The 26,257-nt window shown below is 31.4% G+C and overlaps 1 protein-coding gene across 1 annotated transcript in view; it reads left to right on the top strand.

Annotated features, from left to right (window-relative positions):
- The first annotated feature begins 2,404 nt into the window (after positions 1 to 2,404).
- Positions 2,405 to 26,257, top strand: part of LOC148953295 (uncharacterized) — a 36,487-nt gene continuing 12,634 nt past the window's right edge. Inside the window, exons 1-2 of the mRNA XM_089088469.1 lie at positions 2,405 to 2,555; positions 23,521 to 23,611. Coding sequence (XP_088944595.1) covers positions 2,463 to 2,555; positions 23,521 to 23,611 — 184 coding nt within the window. The 5' untranslated portion in view covers positions 2,405 to 2,462. The remainder of the gene's footprint in view (positions 2,556 to 23,520; positions 23,612 to 26,257) is intronic.

Consider the following 26,257-nt stretch of genomic DNA (forward strand, 5'->3'; position numbering starts at 1 on the left):
GTATCCCAAGAACGACTGAGGGTATTATGCTCAAACTTTCGAGGCTACTTCTGCTCTTAAAATTTAACCAAATCAAAATAGTGTAAGTGTATCAAAGCTGCCAAAGAAAGCAAATAGATTTTTTTGGCGAATGGTATCAAGTTTTCCATTTCAGGTCAAGTAGAGGAGGTATGAAACTAAGTTAAACATTACTATCTGTGTCCAGATTTTTAAAATGGTGTATGTTGTTAAAAATTGCTGAAAATTTTTCTCCAGCATACAAATAGCAGGCCAAACTATAAAGTTATAAAAAACGAACAAATTTAAAGTGTTATTTTCTATTTCCCTGAAAAGATTATGTCAATATAAAACGAACAGAAATTAATTAAAAAATTTTTTTCCACAAAATAAGGTTTTCAAAGAAAAGCAAAGTACTCCATTAAACCAAAAATGAGCAAAAATAAAATCAAATAATCCACCAAGGTAGAAACTACCACAAATCAGCATCAATGAATAAATGAAACTCAAAACGAACAGAAATTAAAATAAATAACCGAGTCAAACTCAAAACGAGAAGAAATTAACATAAGTTGGGCGCAAAACCCTTATGCCTTCCCAAGGCCAGAACAAAATTTGCACTTTCCTGAAAAAATTTACATATTTTTACTTTTATAACTTTAATAAATCAAATGATTTTAACATTTTGATTACTAAATAGCAGTACATAAAAATTAAACTGACAATGCACATTCATTTGTATTTTTTTCAGTAAAGTGCAAATTTTGTTATATATTTTATTTTGATATAAATTGAAAAGCACTGGGACATCCAGTATAGTTGACCACCCAAAACACACCACAACATTTTCAAATTTATGCAACAAATCTCGTCGAAAAACACACACTTCATTAAAAGTTTATTACTCTTATTCAGTCAAGAAAAGACTGTATATGCTGCTGTTATTTCAAAACATAAAATTCTTATATATATATATATATATATATATATATATATATATATATATATATATATATATATATATATATATATATATATATATATATATATATATATATATATATATATATATATATATATATATATATATATATATATATATATATATATATATATATATATATATATATATATATATATATATATATATATATATATATATATATATATATATATATATATATATATATATATATATATATATATATATATATATATATATATATATATATATATATATATATATATATATATATATATTTATATGTTGTTATATAGCCTATTCGTGGAAGCTTAGTCTCAGAAGTAAGGAGTACGAGTCGATCTAGTTTTGTAATTAGAAATTATGCAGTTAATTTGTGGAATGCTTTCCCAGAGAGCATTAGGGAGTCAGAAAACCAGTTTCAGTTTAAAATTAGATTTAAAAAGTTTTTGTTGGGTTGGAATTTTTTTTTTTTTTTTTTTTTTTATTTAAAAAAATATTAAATTGTAATTAAGTTGTAAAATAAAAAGTTAAAAAAAAAGTTAAATTGAGTTAATTTGTATTGAATGGTATGAAAAGAGTAGAAAGAGTGAATGAGTTTTGGTTTATGATAAAAGATTGTGTGACGCTGCTCAAGTAACAATAGTGGCTTAATAAAACGTCATACGTTCTTACTGTTTCTACGTTTGTTGATAATGTTATTCATAAAATGTGTTGTAAGTGCCATTTAAGTATGATGTATTATGAGTTGAAAATAAAAGTAAAAAAAATATATATATATATATATATATATATATATATATATATATATATATATATATATATATATATATATATATATATATATATATATATATATATATATATATATATATATATATATATATATTTATATGTTTTATTTTGCTGCATAGTCCTAGCCATGTGGTTAGTGTGCTGGGCTACAAATCCTTTGTTTGTGAGGACAGGGTTCGAGTGCTGGTGTGGCTGGTTATTTTTCTTGGAACGCGGGTCAGCGGTGTGACTCTGTAAGCTCAACTGAGAGTCAACCTATCTCTAGATGTTTACCAAAAAAATATGGGGGGAAACACGGGAAGCGTCGGATGATATGCCCCCAGCCACGCATTGCTTTCCCGGCAAAAGGCAAAGAATTTGGAGATCGGTACCTGCGCTACGCAGATCATTAGTCAGATTGCGAAAATGTTTTTTAAAGTTCAAGCATCCTAGTTGTTGTTGACATTACCATAAACGTTTCCAGGAATGAAGGTAATGTATTATTTACTTACCTCGGTGCAAATATTCTTGCTGTCTTAGGGATTATAAGTAGTATTTCCTAATATCTAAGTTTATTGAAATTTATTGTTTAGGGTGTAATTAACGTCGTTGCCGCAATAGCCTTATCTGGAGATAAAAATTTAGACTAGAGTGACTGTGCTTTTAATATAAAAGAACACTCACAATTACTGGGAGTACTGCGTTAAAAATGATCTGTGGGTGGATATTCAGTGCTTTGATTGCCTTAACATTGGCTTTATGTCCGGATGTTAAAACAAAGCCAGATTTTGATTTAACCATGGTACGTACTGTAACAGCCAGGCGTTAGCTATTTTATTGACTTCTTTTTTCACTGAAAGTTTCTAGCCATTACTTCAATCGAGAACTGTATTAATTTTTTTTTTTCGGAGGTGTGGGTTTCATGAAGATTTTTGTTTCAAGGGAGTGGCTACCAAAACAATTTTGGTTGGTAAGGGATTAAAGTGTTTGTTTTACCTTTTTAAAAAGACCAGTTAAAAAAAAAAAATAATAAATTTTTTTAAGGCATTTTTAAATATTTATAAAGGAATATTTTTACTTTTTTTTTATATTTTTCTTATAGAAGACATACTCCTCTTATCTGTATTTTGGCGACAAATCTACAAAATAGATTAATTTTTTGGGGGGAAAGGTTCAAACCTGAAGCCCAGCCTCAACCCGCCTGGCTTAGCACTGCCTCGATAAACGAATATTTATTCAACAAGCCTTATAGCTTTGATGATATGACTTCAAATTAAGAGGTGAAAAAATCTTACATCAGACTTTTTCTCATTGTTGAAAACAATGACAAGTCCTATTTTCTAACTTAAATCTTCTTTTCAAAGTTTCATATGTATATTTAACCTTGAGATGGAGCCCTAAACTCTCGGATGCTAATATTTTCGGATCCAAAATGTACATAAACTAAATTAAGCCCAATATTCTTTTATTCGATATACTTCCTCGGTTCTAAATCCTTCTGAATTTGGTTAGTACCAATTTGTTATTCAAGTTAAACATACTAATGCCCACACAATGTTAATCTCTAAAGGACAATTTAGAACATCACAAACAAAACCAAAAGATAAATTATAAAAACAGGCTGATCCAAACTTACACAATTATAGCTTTATTTGGCATAGGAATCAAGGCTGTAAAAGGTCCTGTTTAACACTCAAGAATTACGCAGCTGCAATATCCTACAAAAGTTTTGTGTATCCAGTTGAGAATTTAAAGGAGTGCCGGGACAGGACAAACTTATCTAAAACATTCATTTGGGGGAGGGGGCAGAGGAGAAGGTGTAAAGATTTTAGTTTCCAGTCTGTTAAACAATTTTGAATCCTTAGGCCCCTGTATGACTAGAGCCTATACCCGGTAAAATGTTGAAGTAAACAGAAAGACACTACGTGAATCCAGATTATTAAAACAGCGTATCTGCAATAGGTCAAGATGCTAAGATAAGTCGAAAGAGCCTGTACGTCCAGGCTATCGAAATAATATACAAGGAAAATCCTGGGGAGGTGGAACTGAGCTGAAATTTCCGAGTGTGGGCAGGAAAAGTGGTAAATTTATTAGTATTTCGTGTTTAGAGAAAGGGATTTCATGGGCTGAGGGCAACAAATCTTTATCTCTAGTCTGCCTAAAAATTTTTGTACTGTTAATGATAGTGCAACTTCGAATATGTTCTCAGTGAAACAGCGAGGTAAATTGAACGACAAAATTTGCACATAGGTTATCAAAGTAATGTATCTGTAATATCTGAGGAACAAATAGATGGATTCAGTTACCACTTCTAGGGTAGTGTTTTAGGGAAGGTTGGGAGTGCTTAAAAAGGGAAAGGGGTAAAATAACTTCATATTCTGTGTTTAGAGGAATGTGAATGGAGTTGGGGGAAAGGGCAGATTTTCGTCCCTAGTCCTCTTAAATTCTGGGCATAGTTACAATTTACTCTGCCCAATTTAAGTTACAATTTAGATTTTGTAACTTACAGGACATGTGGACTGGGCTATGAAGACCACAATGAAAACAAAATATTTTAAAAATAGGTTGCCTTGATATGTGACACCTGAAACTGGGCCAGTAAATTTCGCTTTATAAGAATGGCTTGAACTTACAAAAAATGTTGACAAAGATGAAAAGATCTTAAAGTGCTTAGGAAAAAATTTAGATGCAATTATTTAAAGAAATAACACAATTACAACGAAATATAGCATAAAATGATTATTTAAAAAAAATAATGGGCTAAGATACGTGTTTATTAAAGGGTGTCTAGATGATGGGGTCAGAATGGCTTCAGCCCAATAAACGAACAAAAACAACGGATTTTCAATTAATATGAATAGTTAACACCTCATGATCCATCTAATATTCATCGAAAATCATTATAATTGATTATTACATAATTATTAAAAAACTAATAATGATCGAACATTTCGACTAAATGCTAAAAATTTGTCCATAATTAAAATTACAGACAAATATTTGAACTCTCTTGCAAAAAAAAAAAAACACTTTACAGATATTCTTAATATTATCCAGTAATAAAACTATGTCAATTGAAAACCAACAGAAATTAATTAAAAAAAAATTAATAAAAATAATTAATAAGAAAATAAATTAATTTCTAACAGAGAAGTTTTTCAGCGAATAGTAAAGAACCATATTAAAGACGAGCAAAAAAAGAAATTCAAAATTCAAACTTAAAACGAAAAAAAATTGCTATGAGTGAATAAATCAAATCCAAAGCAAACAGAAATCCTAAATGAATAATCAGATTAAACACAAAGATAAAAGATGCTCCTATAGAAGAACAGATGAATTCTTAAGAACATTAAAAAAAAAAAATTTCTGAGGGAAGTAAAGAGCGAAGTTGAAACTTCAAACAAACAAAAAATTATTGCCTCACAGTCTATCCAACATATATCGATAAAAATAGTGCAGATAAATAAACTGATGATACTTGATTATAGAAAACTTTCGCTTTACTAAATCAATGTACTAAATCACTTTCGCTTTACTAAATCTATAAATCAATGTAGTACTTTTTCGAAAAAAATTTTAATTTTTTTTTAAAAGAACACCTTTTCAAAAAAAAAAATTCAGCCTTTTAGGATTTTTCCCTTTTTTCGTTTAATTTGGTATTACTTATGAATAATACAATCAATCCAATGATTGGATCTTGTTTTGGTTCTGAAATGAACAATTTAATGATTAGTTTTTAGACAAGTCCGAAGTGAAGCCATCTTAATAGTATAAAGACCATAGACTAGCCTTAGAATTTGTATCGAAACTCGAAATTTACCGTTGTATATAGAGAGGAATAGCCGGGTTTCCAGAGATCATATTGTGGTTTATTTGTTTCTCACTTCAAGTAACTAATTTAAAAAACGATTTCCACAAAACAAGTTTTTCAAAGAAAAGTAAAGAGCTCGATTAAGCCAAAAATGAGTGGAAATAAAATCATATAATCTTCCAATCATAAATCTACCACAAATCGCTATCAATAAATAAATGCAATTCAAAACAAGCAGAAATTGTAATAAATAGCTGAGTCAAACTCATAAACGAGCAAGAATTAACATGAGTACGGTTGATAACCCCCATGCCTTCTCAAGATCAGAACATAATTTGCACTTTACTGAAAGAAAAAAACAAAACAACAAATGACTGTGGATTGTTAGTTTAATTGACATATACTGATATTTATTCCTTAAAGTTTTGATAATTTTTTGTTTCTGAAAGTAAACAAGTGAAAACATTTAAAAGGTGTTTTGTTCTCAGTAAAGCGAAAATTCTGTTCTTGTCTTGAAAAGAAATGGTGGTTATCATCCCTAGCCTACTCATGTTAATTTTTGCTCGTTTTGAGTTTGACTTGGCTATTTAATGTAATTTCTGTTCGTTAAGAGTTCCATTTGTTTATGATAGTGATTTGTGGTGGTTTTATAGTTGGAAAAATTTTACTCTTTATTTTTCTTTGAAAAATCTGTTTTTTGAAAAAAGTTTTTATATTAAGTTCTGTTTGTTTTTTATCGACATAGTCTTTTTCATGGAAAATTTCTTTAATCTTTTCAGTTTTTTTCTATAAGAATCCTTCGTTTGGGTAGCTATTTGTATGTTGTAAAAACTTTTCCAATAATTTTAAATCCTGACACAAACAGTATTTTTTTTATATAGTTTTATAGCTCCTGAAGTCGACCTGAAAAATAAAACTTTATATAATTTCCAAAAGATTCCAAAAGACAAAAACCAAAAGATAATTTTTAATCCTGCCCCAAATAGTATTGTTTAATTTAATTTTATAACGCCCAAAATCTCCTGGACTTAGATTATGCTGATGATTTATGCATCCTAGATGAAAGTGTGAGCAAAGTGAATGAACTTTTTGAGGTTTTGCAAGTTCAGGGTGCTAGAATAGGTTTGGAAATTAATGTTAAGAAGACTAAGTCACTAAGACTATGAATAAGTGAAGGTGAAAAGGTGACGTTGGGTAATGAATAGATTGATCAGGTGGGCAGCTTCACTTACCTTGGTAGTATTAATAGTAAAGACGGTGGGAGCAGTAAAGCTGTTAAAAGTAGAATAGCCAAGCCTCAGGGTGTTTTTTACAGTTAAAATAAGTTTGGAAGAATAGGAAGATAAGACTGCTAACAAAGATTATAATACTAGAAGAAAGTGATGACAGGGGTCAATATGGCTCTGAAGCAAGGGCGCTCCAAAAAACGGATGAAGATTTGCTAAATGTTTTCCAGAGAAATTGCTTACAGATTGTTCTGGGCATTCGGCTGACTCACCATATTTCAAACAGCAGGCTGTACGAAAAATGTGGTTTAATCCCACTTTCTAGGGCTATAATGAATGAAAAGCTGAGATGGCTATGACACGTTGTGTGGATGAAGAATGACAGATTACTGAAGATTGTCCTTTTTGGACAACCGTCTAGGGATAAACTGAAAGCAAGTCGTCCTCGTCTGGGGTGGGAGGCCGTCATAAAGAAAAATTTAAAAGAAATAGGAAGTTCCTGGCAGGGTGTTAAAAGGTAGGCTTGGAATAGATTTGGATGGAGGAGGAGCGTGTGTAGCTGTGTTTGCCTCAGGTGGCTTGGTGCTGTGGTGAATTGTTAGTAGTAGAAGTAGCAGTAGTAGAAGTCGACCTGAAAAATTAAAGTTTATATAATACCCAGAAGATTCCAAAACACAATTCCAAAAGACAATTTTTAATCATGACAAAAATAGTATTGTTTAATTTGATTATATAACTCCCGAAGTCGACCAAAAAATCAAACTTTATATAATTCCCAAAGGATTTCAAAAGACAATTGCAAAAGACAAATTTTAATCGTGACCCAAATAGTATTGTTAATTTGATTTTATAACTTCTAGGGTCGACCTGATAATTCCAAAAGACAATTTTTAATCCTGACACAAATAGTATTGTTTAATTTGATTTTATAGCACCTGAAGTCGACCTGAAAAATAAAACTCTATTTAAATTCTGAAAGATCCCAAAAAACAATTCCAAAAGACAATTTTAATTAGGACACAAATAGTATTGTTTAATTATATTTTATAACTCCTGAAGTCAACCTGAAAAATAACACCTTATATAATTCCCAATAGATTTCAAAAGACAATTCCAAAAGACAATTTTTAATCCTGACACAAATAGTATTGTTTAATTTGAATTTTTAAGTCCTGAAGTCGACCTGAAAAATAAAATTTTATATAATTTTCAAAAGATTCCAAAAGACAATTCCAAAAGACAATTTTTTATTCTGACACAAATAATATTGTTTAATTTAATTTTATAGCTCCTGAAGGCAACCATAAAAACAAAACCATAAATTCCCAAATGATTCCAAAAGTCAATTACCAAAATGAAAGTTTTTTATTCTGACAAAAATAGTATTGTTTAATTTGATTTTATAACTCCTGAATTCGACCTGAAAAATAAAATTTTATATAATCAAACAATTCGTGGTAACGAATTGTAAGTAAGGAGCGACCCGGCTCAATGGTAACCGAAACTCTAGAAAACGGTATTTTGATACAAATAGATGCATCAAAAGAATCAGATTTTAATACCAATTTTAAATATATAAGTTTCATCAAGTTTAATCCTTCCCATCAAAAGTTAGGCAGCTGAGAAAACTTGGCTGATTTTCGAAAAAAGGGGGAAAGACCCCCTAAAAATTATAGCACCTTAATGAAAATCACACCATCATATTCCGCGTATCAAAGAACCCTACTGTAGAGGTTTCAAGCTCCCATCAACAAAAATGTGGAATTTTGCATTTTTTGCCAGAAGAAAGATCACGGGTGCGTGTGTTTTTTTCCCCCAGGGGTGATCGTATCGACCCAGTTGTCCTAGAATATCATGGGAGGGCTCATTGGAATGGGAATTGAAATTTCTAGTGCCCTTTTTAAGTGACCAAAAAAAATGGAGGGCAACTAGGCCCCCTCCCACGCTCATTTTTTTCCCAAAGTCACCTGATCAACATTTTGAGATAGCCATTTTGTTCAGCATGTTCGAATACATTATAAGTATGTCTTTTAGGATGACTTAATCCCCCGAAGTTCCCGGGGGGAGGGCTGAAAATTATGAACTTTACCAAATGTTAACAGAAAGTATTGGTTATTTGGAAGCCCACAGACGGTTTCAGGGGGTAATTTTACGAGGAGTCGGGGGGAGGGGGGGGGGGGTCGGGGATTAGGTGGGAATATCCTTCCGTGAAGGAAGTTTTCATGGGGGAAGGAACATTGCAATGAAGGGGACGCCGGACTTCCCATCATTATTTAAAAAAAGATCAGAAAATTAATATAAAAAAACAAGTATTTCAACTGCAACATTGAAACTTTAAACGAACAGAAAATATTACATATATAATTGGGTTCACCCCGTAGTCAATGCCTCGCTCTTTAAGCCAAAGATTTTTAGTACTTTCATAAGAGCTATTTATTATAATTAACGGCCTTTGTGATTAAGGGGTCATTTTTGAAGAATTGGAACAAAATTCGAACTTTAGCTTAAAGAACAAGGTATTGACGAGGGGATGAACCCCCTAATATACGTATTAAAAATATATGAATATAGAAGTTCGTTACGTTAGTTAATTCGTAAGTTACGTATATTTATTACTAATAAAAACGTTCGTAAATAAAATTAAACAAGTTTCGAGAAAACCATTTAACTAAATAAAAGTAAATTAATATGAAAATTTTGATTTAATTATTCATGTACGGTGAGCCAAGATCAAAACCTGCATTTATTAAAAAATGTTCAAAAATTAAATAAAAAAAAACAAGTTTTTTAAACTGAAAGTAAGGAGCGACATTAAAACTTAAAACGAACAGAAATTATTCCGTATATGAAAGGGACTGTCCCCTCCTCAACGCTTCGCTCTTTACGCTAAAGTTTGACTCTGTCTCAGAACTATTTTTTAAAACAATAAAAAAGTTTAGCGTAAAGAGCGAGGCGTTGAGGAGGGGACAGTCCCTTTCATATACGGAATAATTTCTGTCCGTTTTAAGTTTTAATGTCGCTCCTTACTTTCAGTTTAAAAAACTTGTTTTTTTTTTATTTAATTCCCAAAGGATCCAAAAGACAATTTTTAATCCTGACACAAATTGTATTGTTTAATTTAATTTTATAACTCCTGAAGTCAACCATAAAAATTAAACTTTATATAATCCCTAGAAGATTCCAAAAGACAATTTCTAATCCTGACACAACTTGTACTGTTCAATTTAATTTTATAACTCCTGAAGTCAACCATAAAAATAAAACTTTATATAATTCCCAGAAGATTCCAAAAGAAAATTCCAAAAAAACAATTTTTAATCCTGACACTAATTGTATTATTTAATTTAACTTTATAATTCCTGAAGTCATCCATAAAAATAAAACTTATATAATTCCCAGAAGATTCCAAAAGACAATTCCAAATATATATATATATATATATATATATATATATATATATATATATATATATATATATATATATATATATATATATATATATATATATATATATATATATATATATATATATATATATATATATATATATATATATATATATATATATATATATATATATATATATATATATATATATATATATATATATATATATATATATATATATATATATATATATATATATATATGGCCTCCCCTAAGACACTCAGCGTGTCCGCAGGTGGCGATAGGGAAACGCCCTACAGATATGTAGGGTACCTCCATAGGAGGCACTGGCCAAGGAGGGGCCTTGTCCCTGGGGGTCCATAATAGAAGCTGGGGCACCTTCACCCGGGGCTATAAATACAGGTGTTGGAGGAAGAAGGCCCCTCAAACGTACACTAAAAAGGGCCCACTGGATTGTCCACAAGTCCCATGAGCTACAAACCTTCTCCCAGTAATGGGTTAAATTGCATGGTGATGCAGAACACCATCGTGGGAGAATCCTCTATAGGAGGACAACTGCGGCAGGGCGTAAGATCCAGATATATGGACAATGGCCTCTTCAAAGGGCTGCCTCGGCTCTTTTGGGGTACCTGCAAGACTAGGGACCTTGCGGTAAACTCTATTCCCACTTGAGGAGTGGCGCCCCTCAACGAATTTATAGCCTAGTAAACAACACAGCATTTGCACAGGATTCTGACTAATGGCCAGTTCTTCTGGGCTTGTTATGTTTTAACGGGCGTCTTCGGGCTGAAAGAACCTCTTCCTAGCTAATTTATCTATTATAGGCTGCCTCCCTGTAGTAGCATAATATTTATAGACATGAATGTATAACGAGTCGGAGGTAATAGGCTTGAGATTGTATGTGCACGATTTCGACTCTTGTTTATAGAAGAGCATCGCCAAGCGCTGAAAACCATGTTGTGACCAAGATGGGCCCAGGATTGCACAAAGTCTCCATTCATGGAGGTCCCAGGGACTTCTTGCTGTCCGGTTCTAAGCTGGACTTGAGAAGATATGTGATCCCCGTCCTGCACTGGTATTTGGGATCATTGCTTTTCCTGAGGCGAAAATAATTTCAATGATTTAAAGAACATGAAAATTGGAGCTTGGAATGTTAGGACGTTAAAAAATGACCATCGTATCAACATTTTGACTGACGAATTCAGACAATTCGAACTGGACTTATTAGGTGTTTCAGAAACTCAAAAGCCAGGGGTAGGAAGCCTGAAATTAGGTGATATAGAATTTGTTTACTCGGGCAGGAAGGGTGGGGTACATAGACAGGAAGTAGGGCTCGTGATGAATAATGAAGCTGCTAAGTCTTGTTTAGGCTAGGAAGGTATTAATAATAGAATACTAATTGCTCATTTTACCACTAAAAAGTTCAGGGTATCAGTTATAGTAGTATATGCCCCTGTAGAACCGACTGACGGAGATACTAATGACTCAGATGAATTTTACTTACAGTTACAGGAGCAAATAGACAGGGTCCCAGGTAGAAATATGATGTTTTTACTAGGAGATTTAAATGCCCAGGTCGGTAGAAATAGAGATAGATGGTATCCTCGCCTAGCTTAATTTGGTGTAGGATAAGAAAACAGTAATGGATACAGACTTTTGCAATTTTGTAGGTATAACAATCTAGTTATAACCCATACGGTGTTTGGTCATAAAATGGCTCATAAGCTAACATGGTATTCACGTGATGGTAACGCAGCAAACCTTATTGATTATGTTATAGTAAACCGAAGACTGGCAGGATCAATACAAGATACTAGGGTATATAGGAGTGCTGTTATTGATGTTAAAAGTAAAGATCACCATCTAGTAGTGTCAAGGGTTAATTTAAAGCTGAAATATCGGAAGGGTAACTTCCTCCCGGGAAGTTATGATGTTGGAAGACTCCAGGATGAGAATTGGAGAGAAACGTTCCAGGAAAAGTTGAATACTAATTTTGAGAGTTTAAAATTTGATAATGTGGAAGATGGTTGGAATAATTTTAGAAAAAAATTTTCTGAAGTTGCTGAAGGTGTCTTAGGGAAGAAAGATAGAACTGCAGCTAAGAATATAAGTGAAAAAGCTTTATGATAAATAGAAAGGATAAAGGACTTGTAGAAGAATTATCTGAGAGATAGATCATATGAAAACAAAATAAATGTAAAGAAAGCGGAGAAAGTATTAGAATATGAATTAAGGACGTGTGAAGTGGAGGCCATGGATCAAATTGTCGAGGATCCGGAAGATACTGCTTGATGGCATACCAGTAGAATATTGCACTCGCATGTTAACAAATTAAGAGGGAGTAGTCAATGTGGACTTGTCTTAATTAAAGATAGGAATGGGGCCACAATTAGCAATAAGGAATGAATTAAAGAGAGATGGGCCGAACATTTTGAGAATTTACTTCACCGCGATAGAGTTGCAGGAACATATGGAAGAGAAAATAAAAACGTTTGCTAGACCTTGGATGTGAATGAAGATTTGTTTCGTGAGGAAGAATTAGCGACACTACTAAACGGATTAAAAAATAAACAGGCTCCAGATGCTGATAGTGTGGTAAAGGAGTTTCTGAAATACGGTGGCTCTGAGGTTCGAAATAAGTTACTGAAGATTATGAATATGATTTTTGAAAAAGGGGAAGTACCTAACGAGTTTAGAAAGACCATAATTAAGCTACTTTATAAGAAAGGTGATAAAAGTGAGTGTGGTAATTATCGAGGCATTAATCGGGTCTCTGTAGGTACTAAACTAATAAGTAACATGATACTTTTTAGACTGAGAGATGCTCTACACAAAGTTTTAAGAGAAGAACAGTGCGGTTTTAGAAAAGGTAGAGGATGGGTCGACCAAATTTTCACTCTTAGGTAATAATTGAGAAGTGTCAAACACCTTTGGTCCTAAGTGTTATAGATTATGAGCAAGCGTTCAATTCTGTTGATAGAAGAGCTTTAGTAATGGTTTTATCCTTGTATGGTACCAGAGGTTTTATCCTTGTACCAGACAAATAAATTAAAGTGATTAGTGCTATGTACGAGAATAACACTACTGCAGTTAAGGTAGGAAATGAGGTTAGCAGCTGTTTTTGTATTAAATCAAGAGTTAGGCAGGGTTGTGTTTTACCCCCCTTTATATGGATTATTTTGATGGACTTCGTCTTAGGAGCACAGGAAAGGCAATGTGAGACCTTGGAATCAAATGGGAAGGAAAAAGTATTCTGGACTTAGATTATGCAGTTGATTTAAGCATCCTAGATGAAAGTGTGAGCAAAATGAATGAAGTTTTAGAAGTTTTGCGAGTTCAGGGTGCTAGAATAGGTTTTAAAGTTTATGTTAAAAAGACTAAGTCACTAAGACTAGGAATAAGTGAAGATTAAAAGGAGACGTTGGGTAATGATAAGGTTGATCAGGTGGGCAGCTTCATTTACCTTGGTAGTATTATTAGTAAAGATGGTGGGAACAGTGAAGATGTTAAAAGTAGAATAGCTAAGGCTCAGGGTGCTTTTCCACAGTTAAAAAAAAAGTTTAGAAGATTAGCAAGATAAGTCTGAAAACTAGGACTAGAACATTATAACCTACAGTGATGGCAGTGGTCATATATGGCTCTGAAACATGGGCGCTCAGGAAAGCGCATGAAGATTTGCTATATGTTTTCCAGAGAAATTGCTTAAGGATTGTTCTGGGTACCCGGCTGACTGACCGTATTTCAAACAATAGGCTATACGAAAAATGTGGTTCAATACCACTCTCTAGGGCTATAATGAAAGAAAGCTTGAGGTGGCTAGGGCAAGTTGTGCGGATGAAGGATGACAGATTGCCGAAGATTGTTCTTTTCGGCTAACCGTCTAGGGCTAAACGGATAGCAGGTCGTTCTGGTCTGGGGTGAGAGGACGCCATAAAGAAAGATTTAAAGGAAATGGGAACTTCGTGGGCGGGTGTAAAAAGGGAGGCTTTAAATAGATTGGGATGGAGGAGAAGCGTGCGTAGCTGTGTTGGCCTCGGGCGATTTGGTGCTGCGGTGAGTTGTTAGTAGTAGTACTTGTAGTAGTTTTAAGTTTTAATGTTACTCCTTACTTTCAGTTGAAAAACTTGTTTTTTTTATTTAATTTTTGATCGTTTTTTAACTAATGCCAGGAAATCTGGCCCCACCTCCACGGAGAAACCCTTCTTCACAGATATGTCCTCTAGACAATTCAATCCCGGTGAATATTTACCTTGAACAATTACTCTTAACCACTCGGCACGTCAAATTGAGACGGAAAAGAGAAAGCAAGACATATGAAAAGAGTTTTGTATAAGAATTCTTGCAAATTTCCCAACTGTATAATTTCCCCTTATAAGTTCACACCCTGAAAAATTCCCTCCTCCATGGAAAATTACCCCGTGGAAAAACTCCCTGCAAGAAATTTGGCCCCCATCCTCTCATCCAAAAATGTATGCATACATCCAAATAACAATTACTATGCGCAAACAATGGGCAAATTTAAAACTTAAAGACCTTTTCCCAGGGGTTGTTAGGAAGAGGGGGATATGTTATACCCAAATGCATAGTTACTGGGCCTTTCAACTATGATGAATAAAATAGCTAACTCAGAATTTTGATCGGACTATTTTGAGAAAAAGGAGGTGGGGAGGGGGCCTAGTTGCCCTCCAATCTTTTTGGACACTTTAAAAGGGCACTAGAACTTTTAATTTCCGTTCGAATGAGCCCTCTCACTATATTTCAGGACCACTGGGTCGATACGGTCACCCCTGGAAAAAAAAAAAAAAAAACACGCATCCGTGATCTTTATTCTGACAAAAAATACAAAATTCCACATTTTTGCAGATAGAAGCTTTAAACCTCTACATAAGGGTTCTATGATACGCTAAATCTGATTGTGTAAATTTCATTAAGATCACTTGACTTTTAAGGGCGTTTCTCCATTTTCTCAAAAATCACAAAAATTTTCTCAGGCTTGTAAATTTGGTAGGTAAGACTCAACTTAATGAAATTCATATATTTGAAATCAGCATAAAAAAAGGCGATTCTTTTGATACGTGTATTGGTATTCAAATTCCGTTTCTTAGAGTTTTGGTTACTATTGAGCCGGGTCACTCCTTACTTACAATTGGTAACCACGAACTATTTGATAATAGATAAGCATCGTAATTTGATACACCCAATCAAACTTATCCAAACCATGATCATAAATAAACTGCTCTGAGTACTTCCTTATATAGGGGCACAAAATCAATTACAAATAATTTTTAGGGGTTTTTTGAGCTTTTGATTCGAATGCGCATAGTCAAAATAGTAAAAGTCATGTTTGATGAAAAATTAGTTATTGAGACAATAAAATTTCCCATGCTAAAAAAACTGATAGAACACCTATTACTAGGCTATTACAATAACTACCTTTGATAAGTCAAAATCTATCTTTGTTTTAACATCAGGACATAACGCCAGTGGTGCATCATATTGACAGTCTTCCCCTTGATAATATTTTTGGAACTGACTAATATTGACGCCTAAGTCAGCAAAGTCTTTCATCACTAGGTCGATTTGATCCTGAGGAAGTGTTTTATTTCTTGAATAGAGCCTTCCCTGCTCTATTTTTCCTTCCGAAGTTTTATCACAAGAATATACTGCTACAAATGTGGTATAGTCCTTGTCTAAAATAAGGTAGGATCCTGGTGAAACTAGGAAAGAAAATTAGTGTCAGTTTGCATTTTTACATCCTTACAGTTTTGAAAAAACTGTAGACGTTAGATAGACGTTATTCAGTTCAACAGTTTTATTTTAGACAAGCAGCAATAAAAAGTAACATAAAAGAAACAAAATAACTAGTAAAATAAGTTAAAACTAGTAACAACAAAAATAAAAACATTTAAAATGCAGAAAAAAGCTTAGCCTTAAATGACTTATTAACGTTTTTTTTAAACTATGTGTCAAAATTGTCGCTGGACTAGTTTTTTTAATGAATGAATTTAGACAAAAAAAATGCAGCGGAAACGTCATTATCCAAGAAATAACCTCAAATATTATTTTATTGATTTTTATTAATTTTTGATTATTTCATGATTTAATTATATATTTTTCTTATTCCTTATAATTTTAATTGACATTAACTTTTTACATTAAATTCTATTAACTTTTATTTATTTGTTTTTATTTTGCATAAAATTCTTTTTCTCAAAAACTAAGTTTTCTCTAGATATATTTACTTTTGATTTAAGTCCCATTAGTTAAAGGTTCGCGCAAATTTGGAAAAAAGTGTGAAAGTTGGTCAACAGGGGCAGTTTGATGTGCTCTTTCGAATGAGACTGAGACACAGACGATCCGAACACTTTAAGAGGGGGAAACAGGGGGTAAAAATCACCCAAAAGGGGGAAAAGCAAAAAAAAATATTTTTCCATATTTTAGCTTCATATTCGGTGTGTATGCTTGGTATTAGACAGAAATTGAAGCAAAGTGATGGAAAAGGTGCTTGGAGTGTTTCACTATCAAATGGAGGGTGGGGGGGGGTGAAATTCACCTAACAGGGGGGAAACGGGCAATATTTATTTTTGCCTTTTTCAAATTGGTATTCGGCTTGTTGATTCAATTTTATATAGTCACTGATTTAGTGCCATGGCAAAAGTGCAGAGGATGTCTGGGGAGGGAGAAACAAGAGAAAATTTTTCCCCCGGGGTAAATGCTAAGGAAGGGAAATTTCTGATCTACTGTCTCTAATTTTGTTCTCGCCATTTCGGGAGGCATTCTCAAGATCGAGTGGTACAGTATTACATCCTAAATCCTGGATAAGAGAAAGAAAGGAAACTGGGGGGAGGAGGGCAGGGGAAAATGCCAAACTGAGATTCTTTTAAATTTTGGCTGTGGCGGTTATGATGACTGTACTGGGAGTAGGTGGCAGACACTGGACAAAGGAAGCCAGCGATGACAGCTGTGACGCTACAACAGGGTAAAAACTACGACTGCCTCCCCCAGCTCATTTCCTCTCCTTTAAGAATCAAATGCACTACTATAACTTTTGTTTAAAGATATGACTTTAATCACTGAAGGGAGAAATAAAGACAATTTCTAATCCTGACACAAATTGTACTGTTCAATTTAATTCTATAACTCCTGAAGTCAACCATAAAAAAAAAACTTTATATAATTCCCAGAAGATTCCAAAAGAAAATTCCAAAAAAACAATTTTTAATCCTGACACTAATTGTATTGTTTAATTTAACTTTATAAATCCTGAAGTCATCCATAAAAATAAAACTTTATATAATTCCCAGAAGATTCCAAAAGACAATTCCAAATGACAATTTTTAATCCTGACACAATATGGAAGGTTTAATTTAACTTTATAGCGCCTGAAGTCAACCATAAAAATAAAACTTTATATAATTTCAAAAATTTCGAAAATACAATTCCAAAAGACAATTTTTAATCCTGACAAATTGTATTGTTTAAATTAATTTTATAACTCCTGAAGTCAGCCAAAAAAAATAAAACTTTATATAATACCCAGAAGATTCCAAAAGACAATTCCAGAAGACAATTTTTAATCCTGATACAAATTGTATTGTTTAATTTAATTTTATAACTCCTGAAGTCATCCATAAAAAGAAAACTCTATATAATTCCCAGAAGATTCCATTAGACAATTCCAAAATTTTTTTTAATCCTGACACAAATTGTATTGTTTAATTTAATTTATTAACTCCTGAAGTCATGTATAAAAATAAAACTTTATATAATTCCAATAAGATTCCAAAAGGAAAGTTTAATCCTGAAACAAGTAATATTGTTTAATTTAATTTTATAGCTCCTGAAGTCTTCCTGATTTTTTTTTATATATTTCCCAAAAGATTCCAAAAGACAATTTCCAAAAGACAATTTTTAATCATGAAAAAGATAGTATTGTTTAATTTTTTATTTTGTAATTCCTGAAGTCCACCTGAAAAATAAAACTTTATATAAATCCTAAAGCTTCCAAAAGACAATTTTTAATCCTGATACAAATTGTATTGTTTAATTTAATTTTATAACTCCTGAAGTCAACCATACAAATAAAACTTTATGTAATTCCCAGAAGATTCCAAAAGACAATTCCAAACAACAATTTTTAATCTTGAAATTAATTCTATTGTTTAATTTGATTTTGTAATTCTTGAAGTCATCCATAAAAACAAAACTTTATATAATTTCCAGGAGATTCAAAAAGTCATGCATAAAAACTCCTGAAGTCATGCATAAAAATAAAACTTTACATAATTCTCAGAAGATTCCAAAAGACAATTCCAAAAGACAATTTTTAATCCTGATACAAATTGTAATGTTTAATTTAATTTTATAACTCCTGAAGTCATCCATAAAAAGAAAACTCTATATAATTCCCAGAAGATTCCAAAAGACAATTCCAAAAATTTTTTTAATCCTGACACAAATTTTATTGTTTAATTTAATTTTATAACTCCTTAATTGATGCATAAAAATATAACTTTATATAATTCCAATAAGATTCCAAAAGAAAAGTTTAATCCTGAAACAAATAATATTGTTTAATTTAATTTTATAGCTCCTGAAGTCTACCTGAATTTTTTTTTTATATATTTCCCAAAAGATTCCAAAAGACAATTTTTAATCATGAGAAAGATAGTGTTGCTTAATTTCATTTTGTAACTCCTGAAGTCCACCTGAAAAATAAAACTATATAATTCCAAAAGCTTCCAAAATACAATTTTTAATCCTGATACAAATTGTATTGTTTAATTTAATTTTATAACTCCTGAAGTCAACCATACAAATAAAACTTTATATAATTCCCAGAAGATTCCAAAAGACAATTCCAAACAACAATTTTTAATCTTGAAACTAATTCTATTGTTTAATTTAATTTTATAATTCTTGAAGTCATCCATAAAAATGAAACTTTATGTAATTTCCAGAAGATTCGAAAAGACCATTTCTAAAGACAATTTTTAATCCGAACAAAAATTGTATTGTTTAATTTAATTTTATAACTCCGTAAGTCAGCCAAAAAAATAAAACTTTATATAATTCCAAGAAGATTCCACAAGACAATTTTTAATCTTGAAACAAATAATATTGTTTAATTTGATTTAATAGCTCCTGAAATTGGCCTGAAAAATAAAACCTTATATAATTCCCAAAAGATTCCAAAAGACAATTTCCAAAAGACAATTTTTAATCATGAGAACGATAGTATTGTTTAATTTGATTTTATAACTCCTGAATTCGACCTGAAAAATAAAACTTTATATAATTCCCAAAGGTTCCAAAAGACAATTTTTAATCCTGACACAAATTGTATTGTTTAATTTAATTTTATAACTCCTGAAGTCAACCATAAAAATAAAACTTTATATAATCCCCAGAAGATTCCAAAAGACAATTTCCAATCCTGATACAAATTGTACTGTTTAATTTAATTTTATAACTCCTGAAGTCAACCATAAAAATAAAACTTTATATAATTCCCAGAATATTCCAAAAGAAAATTCCAAAAAAGCAATTTTTAATCCTGACACTAATTTTATTGTTTAATTTAACTTTATAATTCCTGAAGTCATCCATAAAAATAAAACTTTATATAATTCCCAGAAGATTCCAAAAGACAATTCCAAATGACAATTTTTAATCCTGAAACAATATGGAAGGTTTAATTTAACTTTATATCGCCTGAAGTCAACCATAAAAATAAAACTTTATATAATTCCAAAAATTTCGAAAATACAATTCCAAAAGACAATTTTTAATCCTGACAAATTGTATTGTTTAAATTAATTTTATAACTCCTGAAGTCAGCCAAAAAAATAAAACTTTATATAATACCCAGAAGATTCCAAAAGACAATTCCAGAAGACAATTTTTAATCCTGATACAAATTGTATTGTTTAATTTAATTTTATAACTCCTGAAGTCATCCATAAAAAGAAAACTCGATATAATTCCCAGAAGATTCCAAAAGACAATTCCAAAAAATTATTTAATCCTGACACAAATTGTATTGTTTAATTTAATTTATTAACTCCTGAAGTCATGCATAAAAATAAAACTTTATATAATTCCAATAAGATTCCAAAAGGAAAGTTTAATCCTGAAACAAGTAATATTGTTTAATTTAATTTTATAGCTCCTGAAGTCTACCTGATTTTTTTTTTATATATTTCCCAAAAGATTCCAAAAGACAATTTCCAAAAGACAATTTTTAATCATGAGAAAGATAGTATTGTTTAATTTTTTATTTTGTAATTCCTGAAGTCCACCTGAAAAATAAAACTTTATATAAATCCTAAAGCTTCCAAAAGACAATTTTTAATCCTGATACAAATTGTATTGTTTAATTTAATTTTATAACTCCTGAAGTCAACCATACAAATAAAACTTTATGTAATTCCCAGAAGATTCCAAAAGACAATTCCAAACAACAATTTTTAATCTTGAAATTAATTCTATTGTTTAATTTGATTTTGTAATTCTTGAAGTCATCCATAAAAACAAAACTTTATATAATTTCCAGAAGATTCAAAAAGTCATGCATAAAAACTCCTGAAGTCATGCATAAAAATAAAACTTTACATAATTCTCAGAAGATTCCAAAAGACAATTCCAAAAGACAATTTTTAATCCTGATACAAATTGTAATGTTTAATTTAATTTTATAACTCCTGAAGTCATCCATAAAAAGAAAACTCTATATAATTCCCAGAAGATTCCAAAAGACAATTCCAAAAAAATTTTTAATCCTGACACAAATTTTATTGTTTAATTTAATTTTATAACTCCTTAATTGATGCATAAAAATATAACTTTATATAATTCCAATAAGATTCCAAAAGAAAAGTTTAATCCTGAAACAAATAATATTGTTTAATTTAATTTTATAGCTCCTGAAGTCTACCTGAATTTTTTTTTTATATATTTCCCAAAAGATTCCAAAAGACAATTTTTAATCATGAGAAAGATAGTATTGTTTAATTTCATTTTGTAACTCCTGAAGTCCACCTGAAAAATAAAACTATATAATTCCCAAAGCTTCCAAAATATAATTTTTAATCCTGATACAAATTGTATTGTTTAATTTAATTTTATAACTCCTGAATTCAACCATACAAATAAAACTTTATGTATTTCCCAGAAGATTCCAAAAGACAATTCCAAACAACAATTTTTAATCTTGAAACTAATTCTATTGTTTAATTTAATTTTATAATTCTTGAAGTCATCCATAAAAATGAAACTTTATGTAATTTCCAGAAGATTCGAAAAGACCATTTCTAAAGACAATTTTTAATCCGGACACAAATTGTATTGTTTAATTTAATTTTATAACTCCTGAAGTCAGCCAAAAAAATAAAACTTTATATAATTCCAAGAAGATTCCACAAGACAATTTTTAATCTTGAAACAAATAATATTGTTTAATTTGATTTAATAGCTCCTGAAATTGGCCTGAAAAATAAAACCTTATATAATTCCCAAAAGATTCCAAAAGACAATTTCCAAAAGACAATTTTTAATCATGAGAACGATAGTATTGTTTAATTTGATTTTATAACTCCTGAATTCGACCTGAAAAATAAAACTTTATATAATTCCCAAAGGTTCCAAAAGACAATTTTTAATCCTGACACAAATTGTATTGTTTAATTTAATTTTATAACTCCTGAAGTCAACCATAAAAATAAAACTTTATATAATCCCCAGAAGATTCCAAAAGACAATTTCCAATCCTGATACAAATTGTACTGTTTAATTTAATTTTATAACTCCTGAAGTCAACCATAAAAATAAAACTTTATATAATTCCCAGAATATTCCAAAAGAAAATTCCAAAAAAGCAATTTTTAATCCTGACACTAATTTTATTGTTTAATTTAACTTTATAATTCCTGAAGTCATCCATAAAAATAAAACTTTATATAATTCCCAGAAGATTCCAAAAGACAATTCCAAATGACAATTTTTATTTTACAATTTATATATATATATATATATATATATATATATATATATATATATATATATATATATATATATATATATATATATATATATATATATATATATATATATATATATATATATATATATATATATATATATATATATATATATATATATATATATATATATATATATATATATATATATATATATATATATATATATATTATATTTATATATGTATACGTATAAATACACACATACATGCATATACACATACACACATACTTAAAACTACTTAAATACTTAAAACCAACAGAAATTATTACATATATAAAGGGGGTTGTCCGCTCCTCAACACCTCGCTCTTTACGCTAAACTTTGAATTCTCTCCCAATTCTTTAATAATGACTCCTGAAACACAAGGGCCTTTAATTAGAACAATAATATACTTTGTTAAAAGTACTAAAAAGTTTAGCGTAAAGAGCGAGGTGTTGAGGAGGGTGCAACCCCCTTTATATGCATAATAATTTCTGTTCGTTTTAAGTCTTCATATAGCTCCTTACTTTCAGTTGAAAAACCTTTTTTTTCTATTTTATTTAATATTGTGTTAAGTCTGGTTTAGTTTAGTCTAGTTTGTCTAGTCTGTCTAGTCTGTCTAGTCTGTGTAATCTAGTCGGTCTAGTTTAGTCTGTCGCGTCTGTCTAGTCTGTTTGGTCTGTCTCGCCTAGTTTAGTCTATCTATTCTAAGTCTAGTATGTCTAGTCTTTCTAGTCCAGTCTGTCTAGTCTATCTAATCTAGTATAGTCTGTCTAGTTTGTCTAATACAGTCTGCCTAATCTAGTCTGTCTAATCTTGCACATTATTTGCAAAAAAAAACCTAATAAATATAATCTATTTATATACCACTTCATTTAATTTGCTTCTGAAGTACAACTTTTCTAAATATACAACTTAAACTTATATATTATTATTGTCGTTGAAATGCTTACAAGTTTTGAAACCAAAGCTGTTTTCAATCCAACAAGACCTAATGTTAGTATACGCAATTAAACAAACATCGAGCCCAGTAAGTGCACTCGTATGTGACTAATCATTTACAGAAAAAAGCTGCTGACTGAATAATGTATTTTTAAACAAACTTCCTTGATCTTTGAAACAAGATATGTAGCCGACGAATATTCGACACAGCTTTAAACATGTCTGAGAATCCAAAAATTAAATGCTAAATTTATCAAAAATTAATCTTCTTAGCAATTATAGCAGCACTAGGCTTAATATTTTTTATTGTAGACTAGTGAGAGTTATTAGTCTTCTATAACTATTCTGTATTTCTATAGTATGTTGGTGATTGGTATGAAATCCAAAGAATTGACGCTGCATTTCAGTTCGATGCTCAGTGTGTACGAGCCAGATATGCAGCCTTGGAAGGTAAGCTCGTCTGTTTTATTGGATATTGTTGTCAGCAAAAACAGAGTAGATTAGGGCTATGATGTGCCAAAGACAGATGTACAGTATTCTTAGGCTTTTAATCTCCCCTTGCTCTGTTATTCTTATTATTTGATCCCACCCCTATGTCAGCAGGTATTAATATGTAAGTGATTATTACACTGTGAATAAGAAATGCGTCAGCAAGCTTATGGTATGAAATGAAGATGTTCGGCCTGAACTATGCCGTTGCAAGATACTAACTCCTGCTGAAAGAGGGGAATCACCAAGCACTTGAAACAATTAAAATAGGAAGACTGAGCCAAAGCTTGCAAGAACATTCCATTAAATTAAATAAAAAACAAACAAGGTTTTTCTTTAAACTGAAAGTAAGGAGTGATATTAAAACTTAAAAGGAACAGGGGCTGTCTCCTCCATAACACCTCACTCCTTACACTAAAGTTTGACTCATTGTCACACCTCTACTTTTTGAAACAATAAAAACTTTAGCGCAAAGAGCGATGCATTGAGGAGGGAACAGTCCCTTTCATATACGGGATGATTTCTGTTCGTTTTAAGTTTTAATGTCGCTCCTAACTTTCAGTTTTAAAAAAATTGTTTTTTATTTAACTTCTGAACATTTTTCAACTAATGGGGGTTCAAATTTGGCTCACCGTACAAAAAAAAAAAAATTGTATATTAATTTTGAAAAATTTATTCCGTATATAAAGGGTTGTCCCCTTCTCAGTACCTTGTTCTTTACGCTAAGGCTGTTACCACTTTAAAAAGTTTCCTATTCTAATTAAACGAGCCCCGTGTTTCAGTAGACACTCTTTAGCGTAAAGATCAAGGTATTGAGGAGGGGGCAGCCCTTCATACATGGAATAATTTTCTTTCGTTTTTCAAATAATTCCGGTAAGTCTGGTTCACCCTCTATGAAATATACCACTCTCCCTCACGGAAAACTCCTCCGTGGAAACTTCCCTCCAGACATTTCCATCCTCTCCGAGAATCCCCCTCTCTGTAAAATTGCTTGCGGACGATTTAGCCTTAAAAACTCTCCTTAGCATTCTTTCATTTGATTAAGATTTTAATCTCTAATCAGTTTCTCGATCACTCCAGAAATGGCCCCTTCCGTGGAAATTATTTCTCGGAAATTAAAGCACAAGAAAAAAAGCCCCTGGATAATTCGCTCGGTTCGTCTCCAAATGAAAAATTTGGCAAATAGAATGTAAGGCAATTAAAAAGAATTTCGTATAGTTATTCTGTCAAATCCCCCCAGTGAAACATATCCCCTGGAATATTCAACCCCACAGAAATTTCCTTCCCCGAGGAAGATCCTCCCTATAGAAATCAATTCCAAGTACAATCCCTCGCCCCAAAAAATGTCTGTATACCTCGCAATATCAAATACTGTACCTAAACAGTTGGAGAATTTCATAACTTAAAGGCCTCTTCCCACGGACTGTGGGGGGATCATTTTACACCTAAAGACATGATTATTTGATCTTTCAAATATGCTGAACAAAATGGCTCTCTCAAAATTTGGATCAGATAATTTTGGGGAAAAAGGTGGCGTGGGAGAGGCCCAGTTACCTTCCAATATTTTTCTTCACTTAAAAGAGCACTAGAAATTTTTAATTTCGGTTTGAAAGCACCCTCTCCCGATCTTCTACGACCATTATTTTGATACAGTCAGCCCTGAAAAAAATAAAAATAAACACGCATCATTGGAACTTGATAAGGGCCATCATAGGAGCCCGCAGAAAGGAGCTTGAAATTTCTACGGTAGGGTTTTCTGGTACGCTGAACCTGATGGTGTGATTTTCATTGAGATTCCTGTATTTTTAGGGGTTGTCTCCCCTAAAATTTCAAAAATTAGGCAAATTTTCTCAGGGTCTTTACTTTTGATAATTTGATGATTATATTTGGAATTAGAATTATGAGCTGATTCTTTTAATATATCTATTGATTATAGTATTTCGTTTTTTACAGTTTTGGTTACTATTGAGCTGAATCACTGCTTACTCACAGTTCGTTACTACGAACTGTTTGAAACACTGCAGGTAACAGGGAGAAATCTGTACTTACCAGTAAGCCGGCTTAAGTGTTTTGTGCAGACTTGAGAAGAAATAATTTTGACTTAAAAGGTACATGCTAATTTTCTAGGACCTCTTATTCTCCCCAAAATTCGAAAAATATAAAATGAAACGCTGTCTATTAAAAGATTAAATAATCTCATTTATATGGGTCGGATGAAATTATTGTGGTGAACATGTTTCAGAGGATATCCATAGGCAGTGAATCGATGATGGAAACATACAGATCCATCAAGTTTAGGTTGATATTCTACTTTGGGGTTAATCATCAAGAACGGCTTAAAATTAAACTGAATAGTTCGTTCAAGGTTTGAAGAAACAAAGGAACAGATAACCGTGGTGATCCTAAAACACTTAGTATTAAAGAATCTGTACCTGGAGGTAGACAAGAATTCAAAAATCCATCTTCAATTCTAGATAAATGACCTTTACACAATCTTGAAGATTAGGTATATAATGTCGACAAAGAAGCGAAGAAAACAAAATGAAAACAGAAGAAAATTATTCAGCGAAGACCTTCACTAAGCCGTCGTTATGTTTGCTTCGACTA

This window comes from Artemia sp. Qi Xiang Cuo, chromosome 4, assembly GCF_049724085.1.
Source record: "Artemia sp. Qi Xiang Cuo chromosome 4, ASM4972408v1, whole genome shotgun sequence".
NCBI lineage: Eukaryota > Metazoa > Arthropoda > Branchiopoda > Anostraca > Artemiidae > Artemia > Artemia sp. Qi Xiang Cuo.